The sequence below is a fragment of the Protobothrops mucrosquamatus genome, unplaced genomic scaffold (assembly GCF_001527695.2).
Source record: "Protobothrops mucrosquamatus isolate PMUCROS unplaced genomic scaffold, P.Mucros_1.0 scaffold4168, whole genome shotgun sequence".
Taxonomy (NCBI): domain Eukaryota; kingdom Metazoa; phylum Chordata; class Lepidosauria; order Squamata; family Viperidae; genus Protobothrops; species Protobothrops mucrosquamatus.
The window spans coordinates 792-13,067 of NW_015390094.1; the positions used below are offsets into that span (position 1 = coordinate 792).

The 12,276-nt window shown below is 40.7% G+C and overlaps 1 protein-coding gene across 1 annotated transcript in view; it reads right to left on the minus strand.

The window, feature by feature from the left end:
- Positions 1-1,188: 1,188 nt before the first annotated feature.
- Positions 1,189-12,276, minus strand: part of LOC107298655 (circadian locomoter output cycles protein kaput-like) — a gene marked incomplete at its 3' end in the record, with an annotated part of 13,859 nt that continues 2,771 nt past the window's right edge. The window contains exons 3-6 of the mRNA XM_015828034.1: positions 10,445-10,593; positions 6,143-6,234; positions 5,151-5,240; positions 1,189-1,309 (exon numbers count right to left, since the gene is read on the minus strand). Of these exons, the coding sequence (XP_015683520.1) occupies positions 1,189-1,309; positions 5,151-5,240; positions 6,143-6,234; positions 10,445-10,593 (452 nt within the window). The remainder of the gene's footprint in view (positions 1,310-5,150; positions 5,241-6,142; positions 6,235-10,444; positions 10,594-12,276) is intronic.

The window sequence follows — 12,276 nt, forward strand, 5'->3', positions numbered from 1 at the left end:
TAGCTATATGTGTTTTTTTTCAGTTAAAGTTGTGTGTGCCAAATAAAAGAAATTGGAGCAGGGGCTTTCAACCTGCATCTCTATCGAACTTGAAAAATGTTCCAGTAGCTATGTGCTTTTTTTTTTTTTAAAAAGGACATTTGCAGCAATGATAATTTATTCTGCAAATAATACATATAAACACATCAAACATGTTGAAATGTTTTTGTGCCAAGGGTGTACATAAAGAATAATTATGCTTTTTCCTAAAGTAGTTATTGGGGTTGAGAAGAAATTAGCTGATTGATATTTTCCACAAAATATTTCAGGACTCTATCAAGTCTGTTAATTAATTCAGCTCAGAAATGATTGCTATAAAAACTCCAAAAATGCAACACTAGAGAAAAGTAGCCAGTATAAAGAAATAATAACAGGATCCCTTCCCCCTCAAAAATACACTGTAATTGGTTAGGGCAGGGGTAGGCAACCTTGGCTCTTTTATGACTCATGGACTTCAATTCCCAGAATTCCTGAGCCAGCATGGCTCAGCTTGGAAACCTCTCCCTTTTCCCTCAGCATGGCTGGCTCAGGAATTCTGGGAGTTGAAGTTCACGAGTCATAAAAGAGCCAAGGTTGTCTACCCCTGGGTTAGGGAAATAAAATTATTTCCAAATCATTCTGTTTTATCTTGAAGTCTCTTATCTGACTAAACCTAACACATTCAGTATTTCCAGTCTCTACTATTACCACAGTTTCAGATAATCCAACAGAGTTTAGACAATGTTATAGCTCTGAATGATAAAGAAGCTAGTGTACAAATACAGTTTCCTGTCATTCCCTGCATTTTTGAAATTCAGAGTGTGTAATCTTTTATATAGCAAAAATAGCTCTGGATTAAGAAAACTACTATTTGGAGAAGCACAAAAGTTCCAAAGACAATGGGACTGAAGAAACAGCTAAAGAGCCATAAAAAAAACTGTTAGGAAAAGGAAATAGTATCTGATGATAGGAATACACTTTAGTTGTTGGCGGTGTCATTTGTTTTGCCTCATAGTATCCTTTTCATTTACTCAACAAGTGAATTATTTCAGTGAATTCTTACCCCAACAGATAAATAATTGTCTTTTCAGGAAGTTGTATATTTGTAAACATGCAGGGTTTTTAGGATATTTCCTTGTAACTATAAAATAATTCAAAATTTCAACTTACATTTTAAATATTCTGGGGTCAATGAATCACTTTCCAAAAGATGTATGGATAGTATTTTATAAACCTCTGAATGTTCCCCCTCAGGGACAAAATTAAATATACTCTGATCCACAAGGTCAGACTAAATGAGAAAAAAAAACAGATTGAAAACTAAAATGCAGTATTAATGAATCTCACTTTTTAATATAAAATCAAGCTGTCAAAGAGAAAAAATATATACATTCTGTAGCACATGATCAGGTATGCTACATCAGTATTAATTTAGATGTGGCTAATAAAGGTTACTATATTCCCATTATTAGTTGTGTTCTAGTCCCATGAATATAGATTGCACTGAACTCTTCAGTGGAGGAATTATAGTATCCAACTTTAAAGTAGCAGTTGTGAAACCTCTGTGAAAAAGCTACCTGTCTGCTGGATGAGTGACAATGGGCCAGTCACCTACTCAGACTCATGACAAACTACTTTTAAAAATTGCCTTGTTGTCGCTAGGAGTCAAAAGTGACTTTAAAAAAAAAACAGTTTTCTACTGCATTGTCTGCTTTATTATAGAAGTCTTTCTTATAGTAATTTCTATATGGATATATAGCATAAAATAACCTCCCTTGACTTTTGGATTTCAAGTAATGAAATACTGGTTCAGAGTATTCATTTTCAAGTATTCTGAAAAATACATGTATAGTCAGTAGGATTTTCTACTCGTTTCCTTTCAGGGGCAAAACTTCATGCCACAGTACAAATATTTTTAGCTTCATAATGTATGAATGTGGGACAAGCTCTTGAGACTGCCTGTCTGGTTAGATGAAACTACTGGTACAAAGTTTGGACTTGGATCAGTGAAGTGTACAGAAGTACATATTTGCCAGCATATTTCAATTCACACATACAGTAGTGGCCAAAATTGTGGAAACCTTTTGGGAAAAGTGTGTTTTTGAGGTTTGATGGCTAATAACACCACTTTTATTTGGAGTAATACCATAAAATTATATATCAATGGAAAGATAATTTAATCAAGAATGTAATGCAGGGGTAGTCAACCTTGGCTCTTTTATGACTCGTGGACTTCAACTCCCAGAATTCCTGAGCCAGCTTAGCTGGCTCAGGAATTCTGGGAGTTGAAGTCCACGAGTCATAAAAGAGCCAAGGTTGACTACCCCTGATGTAATGCAACATAGTTTGTTCAATTATCTGTACTGCATTCTATGAAAAGTTATAGCCAAATAACCAGAAAAAGGAAGCACAACTTGCTTAGGTTGATCTCAAGTAGCTTTCCTTCATATGATGGTAGCCAATGAGCACAAATGTTTAGAGAGCCAATCAGGTGTCATCTTGTTTTGGCAATGAGCCAATCAGATCAGAGTAGGATTCAGTTATTGATGTCATGTATTGAAGCTGAGAGGAGGACATTTGTCAGGGTGTTATGTGATCGCTATCAAGCTGGTTGGGGTTTTTTGTGTTCTTTCATTGAGTGAGCTTGTAAAACGTAATAAAATTAAAGTAATGGTGCAAAGAGTTGACTGGTTGCCCAGAAAGCGATGTAAAATAGTATTATTAAGTGAACAAGGCTACAGTTATAAAGAAATTAAAAGAAAAATGGGTGGAAACTTAACCAAAGGTGGCATTTCTACTGTACACTTTTCCCAAAAGGTTTCCACAATTTTGGCCACTACTGTACAAGCATCTATCCTTCCATTCTATTATTATCATTTGTTTATCCACTTTTCCAATCTTTAGTATATAAAAAACTGCAACAAATTTTATGTCAGGTTTATTTTTGCCAGATAACACTCCATATCTTAATATACTTCTTTTGAAGCTAGTTTGTGCTATTGCATGAAATTCTATTCAATGAAAAAAAAAGTTTTCAAAAACCAGAAGCCTTCTCTTAAGATGATTACATTGGTTCTAGCCATCAATATTGATGAAAGTGAGCATTTAAAGAGAATACATGCTTATATAAACTGCATTTTATTCTTCAATGTCTGAAAGGAAAGCATAGGGCAAGTTTTGAAAATGGCCAGCCTAACACTAGTATAGTGGAAAGGTAGGTTAAAGATCTTCAGCTGAGTATCTTCCTTTCGTGATGTCAACCAGAGATACCCCTAGTAGTCTGCATGGGGAGGATACATGCATGGGGATTATTATATGCCATCACATTCCATCTGATCCTTCAATAATTTATTAATAATCTGTTAGTACTTGCAAAAAATATGTTACTTTCTCTACCCAGAGGCCAATTCAGGAACATGAAGAACTTGCTGGATTTACACAGGCATTCCTCCATGCTCCTTGCAGCATGTGTTTGCATATAGGCAGCAATATAGGTTTAAAACTTTTATTGTCCTTTTCCTATTTATTTATTTAATTAATTTATGTGTCTTGTTTGCCAGCTGAGTCGTAATGGACTCCTAAGTAACTTATAAAATGTATAGTAAAAAAAATCAAGATTATGATTACTTTAAACAATAAAATATACAACCCAATTAGCCAAACGAATATTAAAAGTGACACGCCGAAACTGTTTAGTATGGCATCACTGATAATAATTCATCCCTAAGACCTTCTGGAAAAATCTATGCTTTTTAGGAATGGGATGAGGTTGGGGGGTCTTCAAACAGAGGGGAGCTACTGCAGAGAATGACCATGTCTGGCTTCCTATAAGGATCTTTAACAAATAGTCCCTAGTCCAGTGGTGGCGAACCTATGGCACGCGTGCCAGAGGCGGTACTCAGAGCCCTCTCTGTGGGCACGCGCGCCATGCCCTGGAGATGGCAACCGTCCCTCTTCAACCAGCCGCCCGCTAACTCACCGAGGTCCCACGTGGCCGGATGCATCCCAGCACGGCTGGTTTCCCTCCCCCCAGCCCTGTCCCTCCTGGCCTCGCATGCTCTCCTTTTCCCGGGGACGACCCACTGCATCGCCTCCTCAGCTGTCGGCCGGCCATCCAGCTCAGAGGCGGCTTCTCTGAACTGCTGGCGGTGGGCTGCAGAGCCCCAGAGTGCGCCGGTTGAGGGGCCGGTAGGCTGTGGCTGCTGACGGACACTGTCGGCCCCCATGCGCTCGCTGGCCTCTGTGTGTGGGGGCCGATGGTGTCAGGCAGCAGCCGCCCCAGCCCCTGCCTCACCTTGCCCTGCGACAATGGCACCCCCGCCCTGCCTCGCCTTGCTTCACCTCACCCCGCAGGACGAGCCTCCTGCCCATCGCGCCCCACCTGCCAGAGACCCCCCTGGATCTCCCCCAATCCTGCCCGGCCCCCACAGGCGTCCCTCCCCACGAGCAACATTGAGGTGACCATGCCCACCTTGGCCACACCCACCCAATCTGCCATGACCACTATAGCCACACCCACCCAGTTGGCCACACCTACCTGGCACCCGGCAATAAATAAGTGGGTTTTGGGTTGCAGTTTGGGCACTCGGTCTCTAAAAGGTTCGCCATCACTGCCCTAGTCAGTTAAGGGAGACCAAATCCGTAGAGGTTATATACCTAGCTATATCATGGTGACCTCACAACGCTAATACTGCAACTGCCACAGTTGCTTAATATACCGCAATGCTGGACAAACACTGGTGAATGGAACAGGCCCTGGTTTTAGGCCTGACAGAGCTGGGGTGTATCATTTTCTGAGTTCTCCAGAAACCTTCCTGTCACAGCACTGACCTTAGAGAAACTATAGTACAAGACAGACCAGTCTTTCCTAGGCTGGTGCCCTCCCGGTGCAATGAATTTCAACTCACATAATTCACAGGAAGCCTGGCCTGAGAGGAAACCCAACACATCGAGAGGGCACCAGAGTGGTGGAAAGCTGAGAGTAACACAGTAGGAGTTCCACTGAGAAAAAACAACAAAATCTTTAAAAAGATGAGAATGCTGTTTAAATTCCAGATTCTTAAATGGCAGATGGTAAATTGCCCATCAAATGACTTTAGAAGTTTGGTATCTCTCTGAAAGTGTATACTTACTGGCAAATGTTCAAGTAAGGGGGTTACACTTTCTGATACATATATTATACTTCCATCTGTCATGATTGCTAGAAAAAAACCATCAAGAGCCTGAAATTAAACAAAAGAAACAGTTAGAGATAAACTGGTCTCTAACTGTTAATTTAGTTAACATTCAGTAAAAGGAAATAACTTAATTGAACGTAAAAGTAAACCTGCTTTCCATGGTGAATAATATATAGTTGGCAATGCTGAACATTATCTAAATAGAAGATCCCGGGTTAGGTTGGGAAAATGTACAGTATATTATTGCTGAGATTATTTTTATCTAATTTTTCAGTCTAAAAGACTCTCAACAGGGCTAGAGTTTATTTTAGATAAAAATTAAGAAGGCTGAAATTCGAATAACTTAAATAAAATATTAGCAAAAATATTATTTCAAAAAACCAGAAGAAACAAAAAACCAGTAGAAATCAGCAATCGGGAACTGAAGTAATAAATTACAATGTTATGAATTCCCAGGGGGGAAAAAAGGCTCTGTTGTTATTTATATATATATATAAATAACAAAAAAAAAAGACTAATTCTGCATGCCTTCTCAGACAATGGTAAAACAACAGTAAAGAAATAAAAGTCTTCCCGTTTCAAAAGTCAGCCAAGTCATGGAAAAATGGAAAGCATTTTCTATAAGCTAGACTCAATCTTCTGGGCTTTGAAAAGTGATAAGATACATTAAAGCAGGAGTCCAACATTAGTCCAAGAGCCAATTTAATCTTACAAATATACAAATATTATATTCCAAATAATAAACAAGGCATCTTCCCTCCACTTTCCCTGAATAGCATTCTGCGTAAGTGACATTTCTTTGGAGCATATTTTAACATACTGTTAATAAAAAATGCACTTTAAGGATAATGTAAAGCTAAAAAGTTACGTTCAACTGTGCCAATGTAGTATAAAAAAGTAACAACAACAATAGTCTAATCACATATTTTAAGATAAAAACACATTACCTCTAACATTAACTGAGTGAATTCTTCATTACTAAGGAATGTGGGTTTCCAGTCCTGTCGAATCTCACTGGCATCTGACTGGGCAGTGATTTCTACAAAAGAATAGAAATTTTCTGTCTATAAAGATGATCTACTGCACCCCACCACCTTTGTGTGCTGCTAACAATCCTGTTATTCTAAATGGGGAGAAGGCAATGAGCTATGTGTAAAGACCAAAAATGAGAGTACTGAGTCAGTCAAACAGATGAAAAACAAAAGGTTCACTTCGCAAGATTGCTCAGTTTGCATTTTGCTTCAAAGTGTCTGGCCAGGATCCTACAAGACTATTATTTTCCAACAGCAAAAGTCCATTCTCCATGCAAATGAAGTGAGTTGTTAATCCTTTGTTAAGGTCCAAAATTGCATCCAGCTAACCAGTGCTTTTTTTCTAAAAAAAAAAAAAAAAACAGGTGCTGGAATTCACACACGTCATACAACCCGCCTTGCCTACTCTATAAGGTTCCATCCAAAAAAGGTACCGGAACTCCGTTCTGGGCGTTCTATGAGAAAAAAAGGCCTGCAGCTAACTAACATAATAGCTTACTTGACCTTAAATTGCTCTTTAGATGGAGAATACATTATTTGCAGCTACCAAAAATATAACTAAAATTCACTTTAAATTCTGGCTGCAGCCAAACAATTCTTATTTTTTATCAGTATTACGCTGCAAATCAATAAAGCCTCACCAACATAAGCTAAACTTAAAATCTTATTTAAATTAACTTGCATGGGATAGAAGTTCTATAGCAGACATGTCAAACTCACGACGTCACATGACGTCACGCAACGTATCGGGACAGTTTTGCCATTGCCGGCAATGGAGTGGGCACGGCTTCCACGTGATACGTCCGGCCCACGGGCCGGCAGTTTGACACCCCTGTTCTATAGAGAAAGGGATAAGGGAAAACTTTCATCTGATCTGTCAATCAAACCTAAACCAATCAATCCAAATGGTGAGCAGAAGAATCAGTCAAAACCAAGAAAAGGTGGGCTTAAAAAAAGGACAGGGAAATTCTATTTGGTATAACTTCTTTTTTAAGGGGGGGGAGTAGAGCAGCTTTCCAGTTAGCACACAGCCAAGTGAGCAAGACTCTACTTCTCAGGGAATTGGAAAATGGAGATACAGGAAATATTTAGCAATTTAAGAACTAGTGGAAGTAGAAATGAATTAGAATCTACTTTCTGTAGAGTCCTACTTTTATTAAAAATTGATTTTAATGAAGTCCTTGGCCTCCAATTTTCTGTATTGGTTCTGTGTGCATGCTTATTCTGGGCTAAAAATAAACAGCCCTTTCGCTTAATTCCTTCCTATATTTGTCTTTCACATGTATCACTTATAACTTAAGTGGATATTTTTTTTAACTTTTTCCCAAAATCAGTCCACCCATTCTGGAAGAACTTCAATTATAGCACACACTTCTTGCTGGGCTAAGCTACTGGGGAAATGGATAGGACAGTGGTGACGAACCTATGGCACGCGTGCCAGAGGCGGCACTCGGAGCCCTCTCTGTGGGCATGCACGCCGTCGCCCCAGCCTCGCCTCCCCCCGCGGCCCCAAGGCGCGGCCCGTGCAGAGCAGCACGGCCATGCCCATGGCAGCTGGGCAACAGGGACAAGACTCCGCCCTCATGCCCCAGATGATGCTGCGGGGCACGGGCAGAGGGCATCGCCACCAAGGTGCTGCAGGGCTGCCTGGGCAATCTGCAGCGGGCCATGGAGGCGGGTGGCCCTGCGGGCGGGGGATGGAGCAGGGGCAGGCAGGGCTGGGGTGGAGGCAGAGTGGGGGCAGGGTGGGGCAGTTTTGGGGCACTCGATCTCTAAAAGGTTCGCCATCACTGGGATAGGAGATCTGTCTTTTGACTCCCTTCAAGTAAAAGTCCAAACTTATTGATATAGAGGCCTTGTTATGAAAACCGGTTTGGCATAAAAGGAAAGCTAGAATAAGATTTAAGAATGTGACTTAAGATTTTATGTAATGGGTTTAAAAGGCTTATTAGATATGGATTGATTTATGGCTTAAGACAGTTAAATAAAAGGTTAGATTGAATAAAAATTAATTAAAGGTTTGAACTTAATAATAAGTTGTTTTGTCTATGTATTAATATGTTTTGGATACAGTAACTTTGGGAGGACGTTAAAGAAATTTGATACAGATAGTGAGGGATTGATTGTTAGATTATAAAGAATAATAGAAATAGAAAGATATTTTTTCTCTTTTCTTTTTTTTGTTTTGTTTCTGTTTTTTTCTTCTTTGTTCCTTTTTTTCCTTTCTGATTTGAACTAATATTTTCTTTTCTTATTAGAACTGATAGTCATTTTGTAATGGAAGAGGAATAGGAAAAAAGAAGTAATGATATTAATAAATGTCTATTGAATATGTTAAGGGAAAAGGTTATGGGGAGACTCCCGAAGTGTTAACTAGGTATTTAGATTAGAAATATGGAATATAGCAAGTGACATAGTTAAACTTAATACAGGATCTGGATTCGTGGATTTATTTAGAGAAAGATATTGAGGATTGTTATGATTGATTTAGTTGTATTGAAATATATCAATATGAATATAATATGTCATTAGAGGGAAAAGAGAGGAGGTTTTTAATGACTTAATCTGAACTTTATGAGTATGACTTTGTTTTGTGGACAATTGATTGCCCTGCCACCACGTTGTTTCTTAAGCACTTTTGTAAAATGAAAAAACCAATAAAACGTTTGTTTTTTTTTTTAAAAAGTAAAAGTCCACAGAGAGGGATTTTGTCTGGAATGAAGTGGACAACAACATTTACTATGTAAGCTTTCACAAGAAGAGGTGAGAATTATACATCTAAAACAGTGGTTCTCAACCTTTTTAATGCCGCGACCCCAACCGGTCATAAGTCGAGGACTAAACTGGTCGTACGTCGAGGACTAAACCGGTCATAAGTCGAGGACTAAACCGGTCATAAGTCAAGGACTACCCAACCGGTCGTAAGTCGAGGACTTTCCCTGCCCGGGAGCACCGCGCATGCGTGGTTCCGCCCCCTGCGCCGGCCGAGGCGTAGCTGGCAAGCGGCAGAGACAGAGCAGGCCGACCACCAGCTGGCCCAGCCCAAGGGAGGTAAGGCACCCGCCGGAAAAGGGGAAAAAAATGGCGGAAAAAAAAATGGCGGACAAAAAATGGCGGACAGCCTTGCTTGGCAACCCCCATGAAATGGTCGATTGACCCCAAATGGGGTCCCGACCCACAGGTTGAGAACCACTGATCTAAAACATTCCTCATGAGAATCATGGGGCTAATTCACCTGTTTGCATATGTGCATATATGTTTTTTTTTGCGGTCATGTTTATATAACTCTAATAAATTCAGTAATTTCACTAAAGAAAGACTTTTAGAAATTAGTCACTGTAAATAGCAATAGAACGTAAGACTTATATACCGCGTCATAGTGCTTTACTGCTCTCTCTAAGTGATTTACAGAGTCAGTATATTGCCTCCAACAATCTGGGCCCTCATTTTAGTGACCTTGGAAGGATGGAAGGCTGAATCAATCTTCAGCCGGTCAGGATTGAACTGCGCAGAGTTAGCCTGCAATACTGCATTCTAACCACTGCAACACCAGGGCTCAAGGTAAAGAAAAGTTGAACGTATTGTCAAAACATTTCTTGTTTGCTATAACGTAACCAGTTACCTTCAAAAGCATGATAACTTTCACAAAATTTTTGTGTTCTTTTCTAGAGTTGTAAAATCCCTTGAAAAGAAGTGGTTTGCAAGGCATGGAAAACCCATAAAACACAATCATTTAAAGGCTGTATCTGCATGTATATAGTTTCGACTAGAAAAAAAATGAAGCAAAGAGGCTATGTACACATCTATGTGGAGACAGCCAGAAACTACTTACAAAGCAGCTGTGCAAGCTTGAAAAAGATGTGGCTGCTTTAAAAATTCAAAGAGGAGTGCTCTTTATCTATTGTTACACTTTGTGAAGCACCTCTTTCAAAGGATTTGCTTAATCTTACTATTTTTCATCTTTGAAATGTTATATTTTGCAGCGGTGGTTGTTGCTTATGGTCTATCCATTTAAAGTATTAGTTCCAGTGGCTTCTCAATAACTCATCTGCCAAGGTCTATAAATGTTATATACTGGGATAGGGAGGAACTGAGTAAGTATTTATATATTTTGTACCATTATTTCAGAAGATTTTCCCTTGGAGCTGCACAAAGGACGATAATATATTTACAAATTTCAAAAAATGCACAATTTTTGTGTAACATCTAAAAAATTACCTTTGTGCTTCCTTAAAAAGTCAATACTCTTCTGCAATACAGTGGATTTATCCATCTTTCGAGCATTGCCTGGAAGCATGGATCCCAGTTCTTTGATGAGTATATTAAATTGATCTCTGCGTTTCTTTTCAGACTTGTTTCTTGATACTCTATTAAAAAAAATAATTATAACTAACATAAGAGAGAATGGCATTATACAAATTTTTGATGGGTAATTACACTGGATCTTGAGGAAAACATGTTATAACCACATCGCAGTCATAAAATTTAACTCTTATCACAACTAAGAGAAGAATCCAAGGTCTTGCAAAGACTAGAGCAGGGGTCGGCAACCTTAAACATTCAAAGAGCCACTTGGACCCGTTTCCCATAGAAAACACTGGGAGCCGCAAAACTTGTGCACGCATGCGCGCGCACCAAAGGGGAGAGCTTCATTGAAGATTTTAATTAAAAAGAAATAGAGGCTGCTGTGCATGAGTTCTCTCTTTCTCTCTCCCTCTCTCTCTCTCCCCCCCTCCCTCTCTCCGATCTTCTGCTCATCTGGCCAGCTGGCCTGACACTGTTCTCCAAAAAGCTGACACACATTCTTATTGGGCTGGCTCTCTCCTGCCCTTGGTCTTCCAGTCCTCTTCCCCCACTGTGTGTGTGTGTGTGTGTGTGTGTGTGTGTGTGTGTGAGAGAGAGAGAGAGAGAGAGAGAGAGAGAGAGAGAGAGAGATGGAGATGCTGCTTTCTGCTGCTTTCTGCTTCCTGTGGAGATGCAGCAAAGGCAGGAGCCCCGCTCAATAAGCTTGTCAGCTTGTTGGAGAACAGCGTGAGGCCACTGTCTTTTTTACACACACACACACACACACACACACACAGAGAGAGAGAGAGAGAGAGAGAGAGAGAGAGAGAGAGAGAGAGAGAGAGGAGAGAGAGAGAGAGAGAGAAGGGAAGCGCAAGTGCCTCTCTCTGTCTCTGTCTCTCTACAAATGGTGGAGGCTGGGAGCCACAGGAGAAGGCTCAAAGAGCCACATGCGGCTCTGGAGTCGCGGGTTGCTGACCCGTGGATTAGAGGAATGCTGGATCTAGTAGAGAGGAGCCATGTTGGTCAAATGGATGTCCCACAATAAATCCCAAATAAAGCTTTATGGGTAAAAAAAGTAGGCAATCTTATCACTAACAGGACCTGAAATTGAGTATTTTAGGCAGTCATAAATCTGAAGCCTCCTTAATTTCTTTAGCTATCTGCCCATTTTCAAAAGTACATAACCATCAACTGACATAGTTCCTTTCCCAACCATTACTTGGTAAGAAAGAGAGTATAAATTTCCACCGGAAAATCCTACATCACTGTTTCAGAAGTTATTACAAAGCATTCCAATCCCATTACCCTCATCACCAAAAAGCTCCTCCTACTGATTTCATAAAAAATATACCGTATTTTCCGGCGTATAAGACGACTTTCTAAACCCTGAAAATCTTCTCAAAAGTCGGGGGTCGTCTTATACGCCCAGTCGTCTTATACGCCGGAAAATACGGGTATTCAGGCAGGCTTCCAGAGTTCGGCTGGCAGGATGCAGGTAACCCCTCCCCCCGTCCTGCCGCCTCCCGCCGCCTCCCACCGCGCCGCTCCGCGTCCCGCACCTCCGTGTCTCAAGCCTCTGTGTTATGCTTGGGTGGAAGACTTTTTCTTTTACAGATGGGGCGGGTGGGCCTGACATTCGCGCGCAGGCAGGACCCCGCCCGCCGAGCCACCGCTTCCCCATCACCCTCCACGCCAGCCTGCTCCGTCTCCAGACCTCCCAGCTGACGGGCGCAGGTCCGGGGGTTGCCAGCTGACGGGCGCAG